This window comes from Salmo salar, chromosome 16 (assembly GCF_965601325.2).
Source record: "Salmo salar chromosome 16, fSalSal1, whole genome shotgun sequence".
Classification (NCBI taxonomy): domain Eukaryota; kingdom Metazoa; phylum Chordata; class Actinopteri; order Salmoniformes; family Salmonidae; genus Salmo; species Salmo salar.
In genome coordinates this window covers 45,392,739-45,415,453 of record NC_138306.1, presented here as the reverse complement: position 1 = coordinate 45,415,453, position 22,715 = coordinate 45,392,739, and the positions used below count along the sequence as shown (strand labels likewise).

Below are 22,715 nucleotides of genomic sequence, written 5' to 3'. Positions count from 1 at the left end.
GTATGTATGGCCGTTCCATCTACAGAGGGCGCTCGCGGTAATCGACTCTTCTTGTCAGGCTTTCTTTCTTAAATTTTGTCTTGCCTTATAGTTGTTGCTTCCCAGGCTATGTTAAGGAATCGTTGAGAGTATTGCAACAACTAACTAGCAAGGGATGCTTTTTTTTCAAGAATCAAGCACAAACTGGAATCATAGTTATCATTTCCATCTGAGATATATGATCGACAGTCTAGACTAAAAAGTAACAACGCGGTTCTCATCGTAGAGCTTGAACGTCGTCAGCGACACTAGCTAGTAGCGTATTAATAACTTTATTTTATTGGGATTTTTCTGGTGATTGGCAATGAGACAACTGCATAACAGCGAATTTAACATAAAATACTAAGAATATACCGCCATAACAGTCAATGTTTCTTCGGAAGGTTGCGTCGTCGCTAGCATGATATCTATGTTGCAGGTAACTAGATTGCTAGCCTGGGTGTGAATGTTGACTGACTGACGCTTAGTTATAAGGCCTACAAGTTAATAGAACATTGCTTATTGTAAAGAAGATTTTGACATTCCTTTAAGTGCCATTGCTAACTAGATTCATACAAACCTTTTGCTTGCTAGCTAAATTGTATTAACTCATTAGCTAACGTTAGAGGAACGAGTTTGTAGCCGGATAGTTACATATATTTCTACGACATGGTCGTAGTGCAGCACAGCCCATTAAGACATCAAATTGGTCACCTCTAGAAATGGACTGTTCTGTGTAAACTGACAGCTGCGTTATTGCATTGGGTTAATGCAGTTTTGTACCATTCTACAGTTGGGGAGTTTTTGGTGCCACGTTTGACCTGGATTGAGATAGCTAACAAGCCGCTATCAGTCGTCCTGCCAGAGATAAAATGTCAGAAAACCAGGGCAACGCGAACAACAACGTCCCGCAAAATAACAATGGCGGGGCGAACAGGATACGAAACCCTAATATCAACCAAAACCCACTCATCAATGTTCGAGACAGACTTTTCCATGCCCTATTCTTCAAGATGGCAGTTACCTATGCCAGATTGTTTCCACCGTCTTTCAGAAGAATCTTCGAGTTCTTTATCCTACTAAAGGTAAGACTTCCCCTCACATGATTTTACCTTCATGTAGGCTACCAAATGTCAAGGATATGGTATCAAGTACACTCACCAAGGACGGTAGGCTAATTTGCTCCAAATAAATTAGTTTTGTATATTAACTCCAAATAAATTAGTTTTGTATATTAATTTTATAACTTTCAATTATCACAGGAAAGGGGCAATTCCACGGTAACAGAATGATGCTGACTCAGATTCTTAACTATAAAATGTATGTCAAACAAAACAATGATTGCGAAGTTAAACAAGCCATACAACTATGCACAAGGACTACTTTTGACAATTTCCACTGAACATTTTACAAAAACACATTTACTTGAACAGTGCAGATGCAAAGTTTGGTAACAGAATTATGGTTTGTGATGTTTGTGCCCATTCTGTTTCCAAACTTTGCATTTGCAAAGTCCAGCCTTTGTTTTGATGTGTGGATTAGTTTGGATCTTAGATCTTACTTTGGTAGAACAGAAGTTTAAAAAAAATCCACTTGAATGCATCAGATCTGTGGTAACAACTATTCCGCCCAAATAAACAAATCTATGTAAGTACAGTTGAAGATGAGCCTAACAGACGAGCTAAATCACTTCTATGCTCGCTTCGAGGCAAGCAACACTGAGACATGCATGAGAGCATCAGCTGTTCCGGACGACTGTGATCACGCTCTCTGTAGCCGACGTGAGTAAGACCTTTAAACAGGTCAACATACACAAGGCTGCGGGGCCAGACGGATTACCGGGACGTGTGCTCCAGGTATGTGCTGACCAACTGGCAGGTGTCTTCACTGACATTTTCAACATGTCCCTGATTGAGTCTGTAATACCAACATGTTTCAAGCAGACCAGCATAGTCCCTGTGCCCAAGAACACAAAGGCAACCTGCCTAAATTACTACAGACCCGTAGCACTCACGTCCGTAGCCATGAAGTGCTTTAAACGGTTGGTAATGGCTCACATCAACACCATTATCCCAGAAACCCTAGACCCACTCCAATTTGCATACCGCCCAAACAGATCCACAGATGATGCCATCTCTATTGCATTCCACACTGCCCTTTCCCACCGGAACAAAAGGAACACCTATGTGAGAATGCTATTCATTGACTACAGCTCAGCGTTCAACACTATAGTACCCATAAAGCTCATCACTAAGCTATGGAACCTGGGACTAAACACCTCCCTCTGGAACTGGATCCTGGACTTCCTGACGGGCCGCCCCCAGGTGGCAAGGGTAGGTAGCAACACATCTGCCACGCTGATCCTCAACACTGGAGCTCCCCAGGGGTGCGTGCTCAGTCCCCTCCTGTACTCCCTGTTCACCCACGACTGCATGGCCAGGCACGACTCCAACACCATCATTAAGTTTGCAGACGACACAAGTGGTAGGCCTGAACACCGACAACGACGAGACAGCCTATAGGGAGGAGGTCAGAGACCTGGTCCGGTGGTGCCAGGATAACAACCTATCAGTCAACGTAACCAAGACTAAGGAGATGATTGTGGACTACAGGAAAAGAGGCACCGAGCACGCTCCCATTCTCATCGACGGGGCTGTAGTGGAGCAGGTTCAGAGCTTCAAGTTCCTTGGTGTCCACATCAACAAACTAGAATGATCCAAACACACCAAGACAGTCATGAAGAGGGCACGACAAAGCCTATTCCCCCTCAGGAGACTAAAAAGATTTGGTATGGGTCCTGAGATCCTCAAAAGTTTCTACAGCTGCAACATTGAGAGCATCCTGACTGGTTGCATCACTGCCTGGTACGGCAATTGCTCGGCCTCCGACTGCAAGGCACTTCAGAGGGTAGTTCGTACGGCCCAGTACATCACGGGAGCTAAGCTGCCTGCCATCCAGGACCTCTACACCAGGCAGTGTCAGAGAAAGGCCCTAAAAACATAGACCCCAGCTACCCCAGTCATAGACTGTATTCTCTACTACCATATGGCAATCAGTACCGGAGTGCCAAGTCTAGGACAAAAAGACTTCTCAACAGTTTTTACCCCAGGGCATAAGACTCCTGAACAGGTAACCAAATGGTTACCCGGACTATTTGCATTGTGTGCCCCCCCAACCCCTCTCTTATGCTGCTGCTACTCTCTGTTTATCATATATGCATAGTCACTTTTAACTATACAGTCATGTACATATTACCTCAATTGGGCCGACCAACCAGTGCTCCCGCCATTGGCTAACCTGGCTATCTGCATTGTCCCACCACCTGCCAACCCCTCTTTTTATGCTACTGCTACTCTCTGTTCATCATGTATGCATAGTCACTTTAACCATACCTACATGTACATACTACCTCATTAAGCCTGACTAACTGGTGTCTGTAAATAGCCTTGCTACTGTTATTTTCAAATGTCTTTTTACTGTTTTATTTCTTTACTTACCTACACACACCTTTTTTTTCCGCTCTATTGGTTAGAGCCTGTAAGTAAGCATTTCACTGTAAGGTCTACACCTGTTGTATTCGGCGCACGTGACAAATAAACTTTGATTTGATAACCAGGTAGGTCTATTTTATGAAGTTTCCACCGGATCAGAGCATGACCTCTCTTCCCCTTTCATGCTAGTGGTACTCGAAAGAGAGAGAACTGGAACCATTTTTCAAATGAGTTATGTTGAGGAACTATTGTCATTCTCAATGGATGTAAAAACAGACTTTGTTTACTTGCTTTTTGAGGTGAAAACATTTACTTGAGAAGCTCCACAGCTCATTAGTGGTGGTGAGTTAAGACAATAATAAATTGTATCCGATCCCCAAATGGGCACATTTTATAGGTCTACATTTGCGCGCAGGCCAGGTAGACTAGTCCTACTTCTTTGTGTAATCAGGTGCGTGTCCTTACTCAAGATTGACAGGAGCGCTCCAAGCGAAAGACAATGAATAAATTCACAACTCAAATGTAATGAAATGAACCAAAACTTTTGTGTAGCCTACGTTGTGTGCTCTGCAAACAATGTGTCCACCCCTACAATGACAACAGTAAGACTGTAATAATAATTTATTAAATGCATTTAACACAAATTAACGTAACCAAACAAATATTGTAGATTCGAAATTATCGGAATTAAGGTCAATGGACTTCCGGTGATACTGGTGTGCCATCCCTGCGTGCTCCGCAATGGGTTAGTCCACTCAGACAGGCGTGAATCAGACAGCCGTCTTGTGTGCAATAACATTTTTTTGTATTTTACCCACTTTTTCTCCCCAATTTCGATCTTGTCTCATCGCTGCAACTCCCCAATTTGCTCGGGAGGTGAAGGTCAAGTAATGCATCCTCTGAAGCATGACCCACCAAACCTCGCTTCTTAACCTGTTGGGGCTAGGGGGCAGTATTTGCACGGCCGGATAAAAAACGTACCCGATTTAAACTGGTTACTACTCTTGCCCAGAAACGAGAATATGCATATAATTAGTAGATTTGGAGAGAGAACACTCTAAAGTTTCTAAAACTGTTTGAATGGTGTCTGTGAGTATAACGGAACTCATATGGCAGGCCAAAACCTGAGAAGATTCCACACAGGAAGTGCCCTGTCTGACAATTTGTTCTCCTTCTGTAGCATCTCTATCGAATATACAGCATCTCTGCTGTAACGTGACATTTTCTAAGGCTTCCATTGGCTCCCAGAAGGCGCCAGAAAGTGGAATGACGTCTCTCCAGTCTATGGGCGAAAAACAGCAGGAGATTTTGTGAGTGGTCAGGCTGAGAACAGTGACACTGGAAATGTGCGTTCATGTGAATTCTCCATGTTTTTCTTTCTCTCTTTGAATGAATACAACGTCGCCCGGTTGGAATATTATAGCTATTTTTACGAGAAATCGCATAAAAATTGATTTTAAACAGCGTTTGACATGCTTCTAAGTACGGTGATGGAATATTTAGATTTTTTTTGTCATGAAAGGCGCCAGCGCGTCACCCTTTGGATACTGACCTGAACGCACGAACAAAACGGAGCTATTTGAATATAACTATGGATTATTTGGAACCAAAACAACATTTGTTGTTGAAGTAGAAGTCCTGGGAGTGCATTCTGACGAAGGACAGCAAAGGTAATCCAATTTTTCTTATAGTAAATCTGAGTTTGGTGAGGGCCAAACTTGGTGGGTGTCAAATTAGCTAGCCGTGCTATCTACTCAGAATATTGCAAAAAGTGGTTCGCCGAAAAGCTATTTTAAAATCTGACACCGCGATTGCATAAAGCAGTTCTGTGTATTTTGTGAACGTTAATTGTGAGTAATTTAGTAAATTCACCGGAAGTTTGTGGTGGGTATGCTAGTTCTGAACATCATATGCTAATGTAAAAAGCTGGTTTTTGATATAAATATGAACTTGATTGAACAAAACATGCATGTATTGTATAACATAATGTCCTAGGAGTGTCATCTGATGAAGATCATCAAAGGTTAGTGCTGCATTTAGCTGTGGTTTTGGTTTTTGTGACATATATGCTTGCTTTGAAAATGGCTGTGTCCTGACATAATCTAATGTTTTGCTTTCGCTGTAAAGCCTTTTTGAAATCGGACAGTGTGGTTAGATTAACGAGAGTCTTGTCTTTAAAATGGTGTAAAATAGTTTGAGAAATTCAAGTTATAGCATTTATGAGGTATTTCTATTTCGCGCCACGCGATTCCACTGGCTGTTGACTAGGTTGCCCAGGGAGGTTAACACTGGCCTGCTTAACCCGGAAGCCAGCCACACCAATGTATCGGAGGAAACACCATTCACCTGACAACTGAGGTCAGCCTGCATGCTCCCGGCCTGCCACAAGGAGTCGCTAGAACGCGATGAGCCAAGTTAAACCCCCCCACCCGGCCAAACCTTCCCCTAACCCGGACGACGCTGGGCCAATTGTACGCCACCCTATTGGACTCCTGATCACGGCCGGTTGTAATACAGCCCGGGATCGAACTCGGGTCTGTGGTGACGCCTCTAGCACTACAATGCCCCGCAATAATTTTTTATATATATATATATATATATATATATATATATATATATATATATATATATATATATATATATATATATATATATATATATATAATCCTTTTTCCTTCAATGTTTTTGTCATCAACATTAACAATGGTGCAGGAGGGGGAACGTACAAAAACATGTATCCTAGTAAATGTGTCCCCTTTGGCATCATTAAACATATGTAAAGGCCAATCCCAAATTGACCTCCATCTCAATACTGCTTTAGACTCCATCTGCCATTAGTTAATGCCTTCCACCCTCTTCTTCCACCAGGCACTGTTTATTCTCTTCATCCTGGCCTATATCCACATCGCTTTCTCACGCTCGCCCATCAACTGCCTGGAGCACGTGCGGGAGAAGTGGCCACGGGACGGCATCCTGCGAGTGGAGATCCAGCGCAACTCGTCGCGTGCACCCATCTTCCTGCAGTTCTACGACTCAGACGGTCTCCAGGGCCTGGTCAAGGAGCCTGAGGGGGAGGGAGGAGGAGGGCTGGGCCTGGCCACGCTCCACCACGAGGAGGACGACGACGACGAGGAGGAGATGACCCTGGAGATGTTTGACAACAGTTCTGTGAGGGTGAGTCACCGCTACTGGCGTGGAGGGAGGGGCTGAGAGAGACCAATAATCCTGCATCATTTATACATTAACTCACTAAGTCTTTTTCTCTTTTCTTTGTCAGTTTGAGCTTGACATCGAGCCGCGGCTGAAGCCCTCGCTGAGTGGTGGGGGAGGGGGCCTCAACGACAGCCAGGACCTCTCCTTCAGCCAGGCGCCCACTAAAGGTATGCAGCCGCTGAGGGAGACAGACTCCCAGATTGAGATGCTAACTCGAGCTGGTAAACTCAACCCCCCCCCCCCCCCCAGTGAGTGAGAAATCCTCAATCCACTCCTTTCTTCCTGCGAGTTAGCTCCCTGATCTTCCCTTCCAGCCATCTTTTTGTCGTTAGTCACCCCCATGATTCCATTCCAAAAATGTGTTCCCTTGTCTTTTGCCCCTCAACGATTTCATGTAGCTGTTGTTGTCAAGGAGCATTGTTTGAATCAGACTGTGTGGCCATGTAGCGATGCCATCTTGCCTCCCCAGTGGGCCCTGGCTGTGTGTGGGCTTGGAGCTGACCCTTTGTAGATCGGGCCAGCAGTAGCAGTTGAGAGCCAGACTTTAGTTTAGGCCCAGTTTGTGTTGTGTGCCTTTGACCCTGTCTGTCCTTGCATTAGTTTTAACCAATCTAAATTGCCTTTGCATAAGTGTTTTTCTGTGCTATGCATGGTCTGTGTAAACCTGAGTCCTCCTTTCCGTAATTTGCTTTTAGATGGTCACAGTGGCTCCGGAGGGGATGGCTGCCGTTTTACTGGCTCCTAACCGCATTTTTTTTGTAACTCACTTTGTACATAATGTTGCTGCTACTTTCTCTTATGACCAAAAAGAGCTTCTGGACATCAAACCGGCGATTACTCACCTCGAACTGGACAAATATTTTTTCTTTAATGAGTCTGACGCAAAGGATATACTGCTTCCCGGAGACCAGGCCCTCATCCCCGTCATTCGCGTGAAGAAAATCTGAAAATACAGGGGGTGCCTTATGAGAATTCGTCGGCGAGTGAGTAAACCACCACTACCCTCGATATTATTGGCCAACGTGCAATCACTGGAAAACAAACTGGACGATCTAAGATTTAAGAATGTCCTATCAACGGGACATTAAACTGTAATATCTTGTTTCACCGAGACATGGCTGAACGACTACACGGATTGTATAGAGCTGGCTGGCTTCCCTGTTTTTCGGCAGGACAGAGCAGCTACGTCTGGTAAGACGAGGGATGGGTGTGTGTCTATTTGTCAATAACTACTGGTGCGCTATGTCTAATATTAAAGAAGTCTTGAGGAATTGCTCGCCTGAGGTAGAATACCTCATGATAAGCTGTAGACCACACCATCTACCAAGAGTTCACATCTATATTATTCGTAGCTGTCTAGTTACCACCACAAACCAATGCTGGCACTAAGACCGCACTCAACGAGCTGTGTAAGGCCATAAACAAACAAGAAAATGCTAATTCAGAAGCGGCGCTTCTAGTGGCCGGGGACTTCAATGCAGACAAACTTAAATCCGCTTTACCTCATTTCTACCAGCATGTCACGTGCAACCAGAGGAGAGAAACTCTAGACCACCTTTACTCCACACACAGAGACGCATACAAAGCTCGCCCTTCATTTGGCAATTCTGACCATAATTCTATCCTCCTGATTCCTGCTTACAAGCAAAAATTAAAGCAGGAAGCACCAGTGACTCGCTCAATACAGAAGTGGTCAGATGACACGGATGCTTCGCTACAGGACTGTTTTGCCAGCACAGACTGGAATATATTCGGGATTCATCTAATGACATTGAGGATGATACCACCACAGTCAACGGCTTCATCAATAAGTGCATCAACGACGTCGTCCCTACAGTGACCATATGTACATTTCCCAACTAGAAGCCATGAATTACAGGCAACATCCGCACTGAGCTAAAGGCTAGAGCTTCCGCTTTCAAGGAGCGAGGTACTAATCCGGACTATTATAAGAAATCCTTCTATGCCCTCAAACGAACCATCAAACAGGCAAAGCGTTACCAATTGGATACCATGAAATTGGGGAGAAAAATGGGTAAAAAAAACAAAGCATCAATACGGGACTATTATTGAATCCTACTACACTTGCTCTGACGCTTGTCAGATGTGGCAGGGCTTGGAAACTTTTACAGACTACAAAGGGGAAACTCAGCCACGAGCTGCCCTTTTTTATGCTTGCTTTGAGGCAAGAAACACTGAAGCATGCTTGAGAGCACCAGCTGTTCCGGATGACTGTGTGATCACACTCTCCATAGCCGATGTAAGCAAGACCTTTAAACAGGTCAACATTCACAAGGCCACAGGGCCAGATGGATTACCAGGATGTGTACTCCAAGCATGCACAGGCTAACTAGCAAGTGTCTACACTGACATCTTCAACCTCTCCCTGGCCGAATCTGTAATACATACATGTCTCAAACAGACCACCATAGTCCCTGTGCCCAAGATAGTGAAGGTAACCTGCCTAAATGATTACGTTTAGGGTTGAAACGGTTACCAGTTTCACGATAAACCACGGTAAAATTCCAGACGGTTAGTATTGCTGTTTCAAGTTGTAATTATCATTAAAACCATGGTTGATTACCGCGGTTTTGAAAAACTCAAGGTAAATACTGTCCATCCTCAACCAAAGTTAGCAACTGTCTGACACAGGTGTAGCATGCAACGTGGGTTATGTTTTGTGTGAAAACATGGTGGAAGGCAGTGACGGCACTTGGGAGAATTGTCAGCCTTCTAAGAGGACCAAATTTCAAGTGTGGTCTTATTTTGGGTTTTACAAGAGTGCTGAGGGAAACTTAATCGAAGATGGTCGCCCTGTCTACAGAATATGCAACAAAATCGCTGCGAAAGGGGCAACACTTCAGTCATCTTTGTGACCACCACCCACTACTTTATAGTGAATGCAAGGTAAGTTAATATTTAGCTCAATGCATAATGGGGGGGGAAAATGTCATGGTTTGTCTGTCTAACTTGCTAATAGCTTGTCAATGTAAACTGAAGTTTTCAGTGTCACATCCTCTTGTAAAAACTCTACACGTTGTTCTGCTGCTGTATGCGTCGGTTGTCTGCAGACTCTATTCTTCCATTGCTAGGCTGGACAACAGAACGAGTCAAAATTCACCAAAGGTTGAAAAACAGCAAAATAACGTTGGCTAAGCTGGAACACTAGTGCGAGCCCATAGCAAATAAATGGAATCAAATGTTCGCAGAGCCTGTTTTGACTGGAGTGATGCTTAGAATTCAATTTCGCCTAAATGGCACAAACAAATGTTTCCCTTTTTTATTTTACCTCTACAATCTGTTCGTCTGACGAAACTGGGAAAAAAACAACTCGTGTAGAAAATGACATCCGCACCTCAACGGTGTCAACTGTGCTTATGTCTGCGTAATGAGAAAGTAGGGAAAAAATGAACTTCTATTTTTGGTCTAGTGATCGATGACAAATGAGCTTGCTGCCCAGGCTTACATAATTACAAAGAGATTCACCTGATTTTGAAACGGTGCCCGACTTGAATATACACATTGTGTGATATTTGGCGAAATAGACCGGCATGCCTCTCCATAGGAAAATAATGGAGGGAGCTCAACGTTCCAAGGGCAACAATTCTTTTGGGGCTAGCATTTGATGACAATCGAGCTCGCTGCCCACACTTGGATAATTAGAAAGATGAGATTCTCATTATTAAAATGGTGTTAGACTTGAAAAAAAATGGAAATATACACATTGTGAGAGATTTGGCGAAATAGACAGACATGCCCATATTTCCCCCATTGGAAACAATGGGACAACCTCAGAGTTCCATGAGTAATTTTTTGGTTTACATTTTAACTATAAACAACGTGAGCAGGTCTCATTGCAAACAATAGCGAAGGATGCATTGTGACGTAGAACAATAAGCTGGGAATAGAACGTTCGGAAGGCGAGTTGGTGCCACGGCGCTCAATAGAACTAATAGGAGCTGTCAGGGTGAAAAATGCCCTTAAAGGCCTGTTATTTTTATTATTATTATTTTTTTGTGTGTGTGATTACTTCAAAGTGACCGCAAGCAGCTGGGACATATTGTAAATCTGGGCTCCACGGCAGATGCAATAAACTAGTTATCAGAAACAAGCGTTGTTAAAAATGTAATGTGTCCAGTCTACCATTGCACACGATAGCACGTTATGTAGTTTAGTCACCCAACCAACATTTTGTTCATTTAAAATCCGGCAGTCGACTTGGTTGTAAAAGTGTTCCAACAGGAGAAACACTATAGACTCCTATATAGACTTGTATTTATGTCAATTGTTTGGCTCATTGCAATTACCATCACTGTCTTAACTCATTTGTATTTATGTAAATTGTGCATGGGGCACTTTTACCTCTCATGGCCACATGGTGCCATCTTTAATGTTATTATTTTAATGTTTATGCACACAGTGCATAGTGCTGCTAATTGTGTTTGTTGGTTTTCAATATAAAACTTTATGAAATGATTTCAGTGTATCAGTACTTTCTGAACATTTCCAGCACATTTTAACAATACTGCGATAATACTGATAACCGTGATCATTTTGGTCAATATAATCGTGCTATGAAATTTTCATACCGTTTCATCTATTCTCACATCAGTAGCCATGCAGTGCTTTGAAAGGCTGGTCATGGCTCACATCAACACCATCATGCCAGAAACCGTAGACCCACTCCAATTCGCATACCGCCCCAACAGATCCACAGATGACGCAATCTCAATTGCACTCCACACTGCCCTTTCCCACCTGGACAAAAGGAACACCTATGTGAGAATGCTATTCATTGACTACAGCTCAGCGTTCAACACCATAGTGCCCTCAAAGCTCATCACTATGGGGCGGCAGGTAGCCGCCCCATAGGGTTGGACCAGTAACCGAAAGGTTGCTAGAGGGTTGGACCAGTAACCGAAAGGTTGCTAGATTGAATCCCCAAGCTGACAAGGTAAAAACCTGTCGTTCTGCCCCTGAACAAGGCAGTTAACCCAGTGTTCCTAGGCTGTCATTGTAAATAAGAATTTGTTCTTAACTGACTTGCCTAGTTAAATAAAGGTACAATAAATTTAAAAAAAAAGCTCATCACTAAGCTAAGGACCCTGGGACTAAACACCTCCCTTTGTAACTGGATCCTGGACTTCCTGACGGGCTGCCCCCAGGTGGTAAGGTTAGGTAACAACACATCTGCCATGCTGATTCTCAACACTGGGGCATGTCAGGGGTACGTGCTTAGTCCCCTCCTGTACTCCCTGTTCACCCACGACTGCGTGTCCAAGCATGACTCCAACACCATCAAGTTTGCTGATGACACAACAGTGGTAGGCCTGAACACAGACAACGATGAGACAGCCTATAGGGAGGAGGTCAGAGACAACAGCCTCTCTCAATGTGAGCAAGATAAAGGAGCTGACCGTGGACTACAGAAAAATGAGGGCCGAACAGGTCCCCATTAACATCGACGGGGTTGAAGTGGAGCGGGTCGAGCGCTTCATGTTCCTTGGAGTCCACATCACTAACAAACGATCATAGTCCAAACACACCAAGACGGTCATGAAGAGGGCACGACAACCTACTTTTCCCCCTCAGGAGACTGAAAAGATTTGGCATGTGTCCCCAGATCCTCAAGTTTATACAGCTGCACCTTAGAGCATCCTGACCGGTTGCATCACTGTCTGGTATGGCAACTGCTCGGCATCTGACCGTTAGGCGCTACAAAGGGTAGTGCGTACTGCCCAGTACATCACTGAGGCCAATGCAAGCGTGTGTGCAGTGGGGTTGGTGAGCTGCAGTGTGTTGGCAGGATGTGGTAAGCGGCGCTGCTTACCTGTGAGTGTGTCTCTGTGCCTTCAGTGTGGCCTCAGGAGGAATACATAGTGGAGTACTCTCTGGAGTACGGCTTCCTCCGCTTGTCCCAGACCACCCGGCAACGCCTCAACATCCCCGTCATGGTCGTCACGCTGGGTAAGCTGTTATAAAGCCTACTTAACACTGACATAGCACATGATGGCAGGTGCCATGAACAGTCATAGCTGGTGAGCTGTGTTAAGCCTACTTAACCACTTTAACCATGACATAGCAGATGTCATAAACAGTCATACAGTACCTGGGTAAGCTGTGTTATTAACTTAAGCCTACTTAAAGGTAGACTCATCGAAATGACGTAGATGCAGAAAGTAAACGGCATACTGGGCCAATTTCCGCAACACCGAAGAGCGTTGAAGCGCTCTGCTGTTTTGGTCCCGTGGTTACCACGCTGTAACGGTGTAATGAATTTGGACTGTAGGTCATATTGGCCAACACAATGCTGCACTCATATTAACGGAAGTTGAAGCTGAAGGCTCTCAGACCACCCTTTTGTTGAGCCTCCACGGCTAACTTTCACATGTGCGTTTGTCTTTTAGCAGATGCTCTTATTCAGAGCTTAAAGGTTGTAGGTGTTGTAGAAACACAGGTATTGCCAGCAAAACACTTCAAGCTAAGTCGTCATCATAACACTAACAAGTCTGTTACAGGTAGCACAAACAAGTGTTAGAGGGTAGGAGGGGCTCTGTGTGTGTCTGTGTGCAGACCCCATGAAGGATCATTGCTTTGGGGACAGCTTCAGTCACCTCCTCCTGGATGAGTTCCTAGGCTACGATGACATCCTGATGTCTAGTGTCAAGGCCCTGGCAGAGAACGAGGAGGACAAAGGTACATGGTGCTTAGGGATGGAGGTGTGTGTGTGTGTCTGTGTGTGTCAAGGATTCTCCCATATCTTTCTTTTCTTGGTGGTGTGCAAAGGCCTGTGTGTGTGTTTCTGACCGGTGCTCTGTGTGAGAACAGGCTTCCTCAGGAATGTGGTGTCCGGGGAACACTACCGATTTGTCAGCATGTGGATGGCCCGCACCTCCTACCTGGCTGCGTTTGTCATCATGGTAATATTCGTAAGTAGCAATCTCCACACACCTTTTGTCAAACTTGTGTTAAATGTAGCCCATGAGAAACCTTCATTTAGGTTCTTTACTCTGAAGTTTCACAAACAATACGACATATTTGGTATGATAAATTAGCTGGTGCTTAACTAACTCCCTGGGTTATTCATGAAAGATAAGTTAAGCTGTTGTCTGTTTCCTTCTCTGTGTCTACAGACCCTGTCAGTGTCTATGCTGCTGCGCTACTCCCACCACCAGATCTTTGTCTTCATTGGTGAGTCACACTCACACCCCTCTCAACTCTAGTAGTCCTGGAAGAATACATCTCTATATGCCCTACATGCCAGATGCTCAATCTCTGACCTTTAACCTCTGTTTCTCTAGTGGACCTTCTGCAGATGTTGGAGATGAACATGACCATCGCCTTCCCAGCAGCGCCTCTGCTTACCGTCATCCTGGCTCTCGTGGGTAAGAGCGTCATACCATTGAGCCGCCATCTCTACAGTTACAGATGCGGTCAAATATATTGGCACCTTTGCGTGATTCACTGTTTCTTCTAAAATAAGATGAAATTGAAAATACTTTGTTTACGTGTGTATTTGTATGATTTTAAAATGGCCCGGACTGAATTATAAAAAATTCTAGTAAATTTGGTTGGTGGCAATGATTCTCATTTACTGTGTAATTTCTTACCTGTTGTTGGTGCCTACATGGTAAAAAAGTAATTCATCAAGTTTTGAAAAGAGAACGGAACATTCTGTCTATTGCACTCCATTGTAAAGAGCCAAGGGTGCCACATATTCGACTGCATATGTAACTACAACAAGCTGGGTCTTGTGACGGTTTCTAGATTGAACAGGTGGTACAAATCTCTTCCTCTCTCCCAGGCATGGAGGCCATCATGTCGGAGTTCTTCAACGACACCACCACCGCCTTCTACATCATCCTCATCGTGTGGCTGGCCGACCAGTACGACGCCATCTGCTGCCACACCAACACCAGCAAACGTCATTGGCTGAGGTGAGTTCAACACACCAACACCAGCAAACGTCATTGGCTGAGGTGAGTTCAACACACCAACACCAGCAAATGCCAATAGCTGATATAAACCATTCATACCCTCCTATCTTGCATCAAATGGGGATGGGCAGAGAGAAAGGGCCCTTGGAACATTATTTACTGTGTTTCTATGTAGTCAGTTGAACTAATTTGCTTATTCTCTCCACTAGCATACAACTGATCACTTTGTCTCTCCAGTTCCAGACAGTCTATCCATTCCTCTGTTTGTCAGTCTAGTTATTTTTGGCTACTCTCTAAGGAGGCTGTCTCTGTCTCCTGCAGGTTCTTCTATCTGTATCACTTTGCGTTCTACGCCTACCACTACCGCTTCAACGGCCAGTACAGCAGCCTGGCTCTGGTCACCTCCTGGCTCTTCATACAGGTGAGAAGGGTTGGAGGAAAGAAATTGACTAGAGAAAATAAACTCAAACTGTAGTGTGATTTCAAAGTGTGTGTGTTTAGTTAATAGCCCACGCACTCCATCCTCCAGCATTTTGAATACGAGCACCAAGTCAAAACACTAGAGGCTTCGTCTTTTTTCCACGAGGCCAACACACCAGTTATTCAGTACACTGAGCTGGAAAGTGCTTCATCTTTTAATCAAGTGGACATGTTATTGTGGCCTTCTCCTTACTTATTATTCATTAGATGGTAAACAAACAAAACATAGAATAACATTTATTTTAGCGAATCGCTAAAGAAGGTAATAACGGGTTGGTGTGTTTTCAAACCGATTTTAATTGAATGTCCTGAATATGATCTATTTCCCTATAGAAGTGACTGTGTGATTCTAATGGTTTAGCCCAAATGCTAGTGGCTGGACCAAAGAGATTAGCATCCTAGGCTAGAGTAGCCAATGCCAGCCACCCCTTGTTCTAGGTTATAGCCTCTCCAGGCCCTGTTTCTTACGCCATGACTTAAACACAGACTTACTTTAAACTCCTACATCTCTTCTTCATCCCTCCATCCCTAGCACTCCATGATCTACTTCTTCCACCACTACGAGCTTCCGGCCATCCTGCAACAGATCCGCATCCAGGAGATGCTGCTGCAGAACCAGCTGGCGGGCCAGGGGGGCAACCAGACGGCCCTGCAGGATAACCTCAACAACAACAACACCACCACCGCTGCAGCCGGCGCAGCAGCCCCAGCTCGGGGACGGGAAGCCAACGGCCAGGTCCGACCGCCAGATGAGCCCCTGGCTTCGTCGGTGGCCCATGCCCAAGGTTCAGCGACCCTGGCTTCCCAGTCAAACGGCCTGGCCGGGAGCGCCACGTTAGAAGGGGCCGTAGGAGAGTTGACGACGGAGCTGGACTGGATGGGGGAGACGACAGCCATCATCACGGAGGCCTTGTCCTCCTCAGCCCCCCAACCTGGGGGGTCTTTGCTGGAAAGCACGGCAGGGGGATTGCTGGGGGAGGCCAGAGGGGTGGGGAGGGTTGGTGTTTCTGAGGCAGGCCTCAGCGTGGTGGCGGAGATTCGAATGGGAGGGGGTGGTGGTGGTGGAGAGAGCACAAGTGGCACTGGTCCCAGCTTGATGGCAGTGGAAATCAAAACCATAGTGGCTTGTAGAGGCAGTGCAGCAGGATCAGGCCTGCCTCCTCCCTCTCCTCCAATGGGAGGACTCCAGGAAGCAGAGACTTGCCTCTCTAGTGTCAGGCCATACCTTCCTCAACCACCTTCTCCACACACAGACTGCAGTAGGGCAGTGGTTGGGGAGCCAGAATGCCCCAGGCAGAGCCCCACAGATTGGGACTCCAAGACAGAGGAAGCCCCCAGCCCCACTCCATCCTGAGCCCCCCCTCCCTACATACCCGCTCCCAAAAGCAGAGGAAACATATCTTCTCCCCCTCAATTCTTCTTCCAACACCGCAAGATGCCGACGTGGCTTTATTTCTGTAATGTCATTCTTACGACACCAAGGAGAAGAAGAGGGGGATGGAAAGCTGAGGAAAAGAAAAGCCCCGCCCCTCAACTTCTCTTCAAAGGTGTGGAACTGTTCAGAAATGGCTACCCTGACATACATTTTGTTGCCTTGAAATGTTTTTTTTTTTTTAATGTATTTGTAAAATAATCATCAATCCTATTGAATTGGTGATATACAATTCCTTAAAGATGATGATTCTGTTGGTTAGGGGGTGTCTCGACTGGCTATGGAAATGGCGGTGTATGTTTCCTTTTGAGAGCACAGTGGACTTTACAAGGCTGCAAAACATGAACTCTTGTCCTATCCATCCATTCATTCCATCTGGTCCTCAAACCCAGAAAAAAGACAACCCTGTGTTTTGAGTTGCTCATTTTTCTTTCAGAACTGTTAAACAGGCTAATAAAGTTGCTGTGGTTTGTCATGATACTTGGTCAAACCCCACTTCTCACAAGCTCTCAACTTCTTCTCCAGTTTGGAGGTTGTAGTCCTAACTGGCAACTGGCTCCGCAAGCTTGCTCTATCCCTGACTGGAGAATCGTGGGAAATTGAGTTGATATCCACTGTTTTGGAGTGTTAAGTAGACCTCCATGCTCGGATGTTTTGCCAATCCACTGCTCTTACGATGATTGGTAGGTGGCAGTTGCTTCTGTACTGCTTGAGCTGCAAGAAGAGCTGTCATGACTGCAGTTTCTTTTGTCTTAACCCCTTTTTTTGTGAACCTGCATCATTACATCCCTCTGGGAACTTTTCTGTGTACCGTCAGGACACTAGGCCCATTTTCTTACCCATAACTCATTACCCAATTTGTGAAAACTTGCCTTACATCCTGTGTTCCAAAAGAGGAGCATGTGACTGTAAGAATTAAGTTGTATTGTGATGTTTTCTGGTGCATGGCATCAGCTGACGGCAGCCCACGCCAAGCTGGTAAGACAGGTCTTTGCTTCAGACTAGCACAAGACGATAGCTGGCTATGTTAAATGGCTTCAGGGTAAAGCTATTGTAACCACGCCAACCAATCTCCATTAGACGTGTCATTGGTCTACTGTTCAGCTCAAAGGGCAAGTTGTGATGAAATTGCATGCCTTGGACGCTCCAATTTAATTTGGTAAAGAGCGTATTTTCATAATGTTTCTTGTTTTAAAACCTCCAGATGATGAAGCTGCTGAAGACTACCTTGGAAACTTTACCAGACTTGTGTGGCCACTGCTTTGTTCGATAGCTCACAAGAGACTAAACTGGACTTGCAACCCTAGTAAGATGCTACTGTGAGACAAACTACCTGTCATCAGATGGACCTGACTTACATCATGCTCCCCCTTTCTGGAACCAGCTGAACACGGTTCTAAGATGGACAGGGTGTAACAAAAGTCGAGAGAAATTCAAATGATAACGCCATAGAAGTAGAAACTGTCAGGGCAGAATAAACAGGGAATAGTGACAGATGTGTTCAATGTCTACATCCTCATCTGTTGAAACAGACCAATTTCCTGCCCAGAGAGCTTTATTTTTATGCCTTATGATTCCAAATGGGATATTATTATTGGAAGTGCATTTTGAGACTTCCTTAGCAGTCAAATTTAAGCAGGTTTTTGATGTATAGTGGCCTCATATCAGAGGAAAATGGTTTATATTTCAACGGAATCACGATAACCAAGGGCCATTTAGCAAAATGGGTTAGACTTTTCCATTGTTAGTTCTATTAAGACAGGAGTAGAATCATTTCTGTTCAGTGAGTTGGGTGGAGGTGTAGTCATGGCTATGCAGTGGGCAGGACCGAGGACGTGGTTCTGGTTTGAAAGGTCCAAATTGTGCAATATGACAGGAAGTCAGTTTAAAGAGAAGTCTTGTTCATTGTAGAAGTGGATACTTTTACAGATGCGACAAATATGCTCCATCAATGACGTTTCTTTATCTGTGCCTATATGCCGTTCTGTAAGAAAAAAACGGGATGATTGTAGCCTTGCAAACAGTTGCTGTCCAGTTGTAGCTCATTTTAGGCAATGTAAACGAATCCTTCAATTTGTGATGGACTAGATTCCTTCTCTCATTCAAATGTATTTAACTGTTTGGTAAACTACGTGCAGAAGAAGCATTCTTTGCACAAGCAATTGTCATTGGTGTAGTTGTTTGTGTGTCCTAGTATTGGTTATATAAATCCTATCCTTCAGTTGGTAGGGTTACGTGCACCACTAGTTATTGTAGGTTGAAATAGGCCAGCATTTCCCAAACTCGAACCTGGGGTACACGTTTTGGTTTTTGCCCTAGCTGATTCAAATAAAAAGTCGAGTTGATTATTTGAATCAGCTAGGTAGGCCTATGTAACCACAATGTGCACCGCTTGGGGTCCCCAGGATCGAGTTTGGGAAACGCTGACAGGCAATTCCAAATAATGTCCATATTTTCACTCCTGATTAACAAAAGGATCCCATGTCAAAGGAAAAATGACACCCTGTTTTTTTTGTCTAAATGTTTGGAAAGAGTTTATGTGTAATACAGACTTCATGGCTCAGGTACTACCTGTTATTCTATCACTGAAATATTCTAGCATTTCTGAGGGAAACGCCCCTACTTTCCTGCTGTGGACCTAGCTGTAGAAATACAGACAACACAAAGTGCACTTGACAAGGATTCACATTTCAACCATCACAACCAACACTTCCATCAGACTTTATTCTTGAAAAACATGTTAATCAAGGCCAGTGAACGATATCGACTCAGAACTCAAAGAAAACAACAGAAACACCATAAAAGCACCACTCCTGATTTGAATACTGTCTGGACTCCACGTAGTACTGATTGTTGTTTCAGGTTGCCATTGCATTGTTGATAAAATTCAGTTATTGCCACAGCCTTGTGAGCCCCACCACTAAAATCAACAGAGACTAGAAACAGAAGGTTGCGGGTGGCAGCCATTTTGGCTCCTGTGGCAGAGGAGAGAGCACTGGAAAGTTCCCAGAATGGGTGCAGTGCCAGCATGGCTCGGTCATGGGGGCATGCTGGTACCTCCAGCCCCACTCCATTGGCACGGTAGATCCAAGTAGGCCTGAGGTAGCCCAAACACACATTTTACCAATCATGTGAGGACCAATTGGGCACATGTAGATCACAAGTGATTCCCAGTGCCCTGGAAGCGCTTTCATCGCACCCAATAGCAAAAGGTTGGTGTCCAGGGAAAGAGCTGCCATGCTATGGCATCGGGCTCACAGCAATTGGATAAATCCAATCCAAGGTAATCCAACTTCTTTCAATAAACCCCTCCCCTAATACACCATAGGTTTTTCCAAACATTAGGGGACATCAGCTCTTCTCATTAGTGTGTATGGCAGAGGTGGTGCGGACTGTGGGCAGGGATTTGAGGACAGGGTCTGTCATGGTGGTGGCACAGCGGGTGGAGGGGAGGGCTGCAGTAGCTACAACCACGGAGGTCATTCCCGTCACTATGGGGGCGGAGCAGGCAGCCTTCTCCTTGGCCAGGGAAGTCTGCAGCTCAGCCCTCCTGGCCAGAGCCGTCCTCAGCTGATCCCGGATCAGGTCGATCCTCTCCTGCAGCTCCTGCAGCTCTCCCGGCCTCAGAGGAACGCCTGAGGAGGAAGAAGGGATGGATGAAGAAGAGGAGGGGAGGGATAGCACCAGGCTGGCAAAGGAAGTTCCGAAGCCCCCATTCGCACAGACCCGTGTGGCCGGGTTGGTCCTAGGGTTAGTGTCGCATCCAGCCGACTCCCCTCTCCCCCCTTCAGACTCAGCCACGGCTCGGGCTAGAAGGCGGCGGCTGTTGAGGGTCTCCAAGTTAAAGTGGACTCGCTTGTCCTTAGCGGCTGCAGCAGCGGAGTCCCTGCTGCTCTCGTTCCACTTGGCCGAGGCGCCGGGGGAAGGGGGGTCTGGGGGAGGCTGGGGGTGCTGCTTCTTCTGGATGTCGCAGCTACATGGAGATAAAAGGCTTGTGTCAGTAAAGAAAGAAAGACACAGGTCTGGTGCATAAACAACCACTACTACTAGTGTGTTAGATTGCTTTCAATCGGTATCTCAGTATTAGGGCTAGATTCAATCCATATCTGAGAAGTATCGCGGAAGATCTGCATTAACGTCAATTGAAATTTAAAGGCAATGTTCCCGTGTTCGGGGTAAACACTGCATTCATGGTAAACGCTGCATATGTCGACTTAATTGCAAGTTACCTTTACATTTTAACGGGGATACTTCCACGATAAGGGTTGAATCCAACCCTTAGTAATGCTTCATCTCCTTGTCTCCTTTCCCTCAGAGACATTACCACTGGTAAAAGGACTGGAAAGGTTTCAACTATATATTGTTTCTTCTAGATTCTACTCATGTCCTGTCAGATCAGTGATTATGGAGGAAAGGACAAGGACAGTAAATACATTTTTAAAACAGGTCTCCATAATAGCAGCCATTTTGTCACCTTTTTTCTGTGTTGGCGCCCTGCTTCTTCTTCACATCCTCATAGGTCTGGTTCAGGGCTCGGTGGATTTTCTGCATAACAAATGGGGCCATAGTTACACTGAACCAGGGAAAGGGGTGGGAGGGGGAGAAAAGCTCCACACTGATTTATTCAAAACAGGCAGAATCAACACCATCTTAGAAATTGTAATTACTTTCCCCCTCTCGTTAATAATCCTCCAACTGGGAAAGGAGCTTAGAGGACCTCTGGGGACTTAAACCAGGCAGATTAGAATTTTCAGTGCTTTTAATACTTCACTTCAACTACGGTTCCCAAATGGTGGTTCTCTAAATCAACAGCAGATGGCGACGTTGCCTTTATGTTATCAAATGACAGCCACGGTGATAAACAGTCCTAATGACTGTTTATCCAAGAGAGTGAAAAACCTACACCATAAACAACCTTTTACAAGCAATCAATATTTGTTAATATTTAATTCCTGGAGGATTTGTGAAGCGTAACTGCTTTTAGATATAGAGTTCGTAAAACATGACAGGGAGAGCCACAAATGTGTTCAAGTAAAAAAGAGCACTTTAAAAAGGCCAATAAAAGAAGCTATGAAAAAGTCTGAAGCCTGAGGCGGAGAGACTCACTGTGAAGGTTATTGTATTGACACACAGACGCTCACACACACACACACAGAAGCATCTGTCTGTTTCTTTCTCTCACACATTCTCCTCTCTTTCTCTCTGACACACACTCTTGGTTCAATCACACTTTCTCTGTTTTCTCGTTCTTTCTTGTACACACATGTGCGCACACACACACTCACACTTACATTCTCCTTTGGTTCACTCACACAGTCCCTCCCTCCATCTCACCTGGCTGGTGTGGAGCCAGTACTTGTACTTCTGTCGTCGTCGGATGTGTGGCAGCACAATGTGATAGAAGGCGTGTTCCCCAGCCAGGGTGAGCAGTGATGTGGCCACGCCCACACACAGCAGCACAAACAGCCCTGAGAAGTGACGGATGCCCATCTGGAGAGTCTGTATGAGGAGGGGGAGGGAAGTTGAGGGAAAGGGAGGGGACAGTTGGGTTACTTGACTAGGGTTAACACCTGTAACAAAGGGTTTAACAATGCAGTAAATTGTTTGTCAACCTCTGGTCCATCTACCGACATCAGTCCTTGGGATGATGGTGATTGGTCCCTGAGAACCTTGTCATTAGATCTCTATCCAATGGATACTGAGCATCATTTCAGGTCTCTCATCTTTTCTGACGCTCCCTGTTTTCACCTCTAGGGGCCAGTCTCTATTCATTTCTATTCAGACAGAGATCGACATGGTCCATTGAGTGAGTAAATGAGTAACCATTTGGATAAGGGGATTGTAAATATAAGTGACAATTGTTTTATATCTATTTTGCCTTATGACTGCTGGAGACATGAGAAACCAGTCACATGAAAGCAAACTGAAACATATCTTTTCCACAGTAAAATGTATGAAATGCTGGCCTTATAACTTGCAGATATGAAATGTGGAGACCCAAGCTATAGATTTATGTAGCCATGCGCAAATGACAGTATAGAGTCAAAACTACCAAAAAGTGTTAAAAATAAATCTGAATCGGGCCGTTAAAGATTTGACATCAGGAGGCATCTGTCTGTCCCCTAGAGTGGTCTGGAAGTGTCC

The 22,715-nt window shown here is 45.0% G+C and overlaps 3 protein-coding genes across 6 annotated transcripts in view; 1 reads left to right on the top strand and 2 right to left on the bottom strand.

The window, feature by feature from the left end:
- The first annotated feature begins 59 nt into the window (after positions 1–59).
- LOC106573922 (membralin) lies at positions 60–18,739 on the top strand. Of its 4 annotated transcripts, XR_001321448.3 has the most exons (13): positions 61–457; positions 812–1,103; positions 6,378–6,683; positions 6,787–6,889; positions 12,579–12,689; positions 13,296–13,418; positions 13,551–13,651; positions 13,856–13,913; positions 14,024–14,107; positions 14,527–14,659; positions 14,981–15,080; positions 15,672–16,686; positions 17,776–18,739. XR_001321448.3 is itself a non-coding variant. In XM_014149383.3 (12 exons), exons 2-12 carry the CDS (start codon positions 891–893, stop codon positions 16,491–16,493), a joined length of 2,154 nt encoding a protein of 717 aa, XP_014004858.1. In that variant the 5' UTR covers positions 61–457; positions 812–890; the 3' UTR covers positions 16,494–18,739. The 4 variants fall into 4 exon arrangements, 3 of the variants coding, with proteins under 3 accessions (XP_045553257.1, XP_014004858.1, XP_014004859.1); XM_014149383.3 differs by having other exon boundaries at positions 15,672–18,739; XM_045697301.2 differs by having other exon boundaries at positions 60–1,103; positions 15,672–18,739.
- Positions 18,740–19,259: 520 nt separating this feature from the next.
- Positions 19,260–21,876, bottom strand: LOC106573964 (uncharacterized). Its single transcript, XM_045697303.2, has 2 exons — positions 21,046–21,876; positions 19,260–20,544 (listed from the first exon to the last, which is right to left on the bottom strand). The coding sequence occupies exons 1-2, from the start codon at positions 21,135–21,137 to the stop codon at positions 19,923–19,925; spliced, it is 714 nt and encodes a 237-aa protein (XP_045553259.2). The 5' UTR covers positions 21,138–21,876; the 3' UTR covers positions 19,260–19,922.
- LOC145850256 (glutamate receptor ionotropic, NMDA 3A) overlaps positions 21,876–22,715 on the bottom strand; it is a 41,245-nt gene continuing 40,405 nt past the window's right edge. Inside the window, exon 7 of the mRNA XM_082962393.1 lies at positions 21,876–22,070. Coding sequence (XP_082818519.1) covers positions 21,876–22,070 — 195 coding nt within the window. The remainder of the gene's footprint in view (positions 22,071–22,715) is intronic.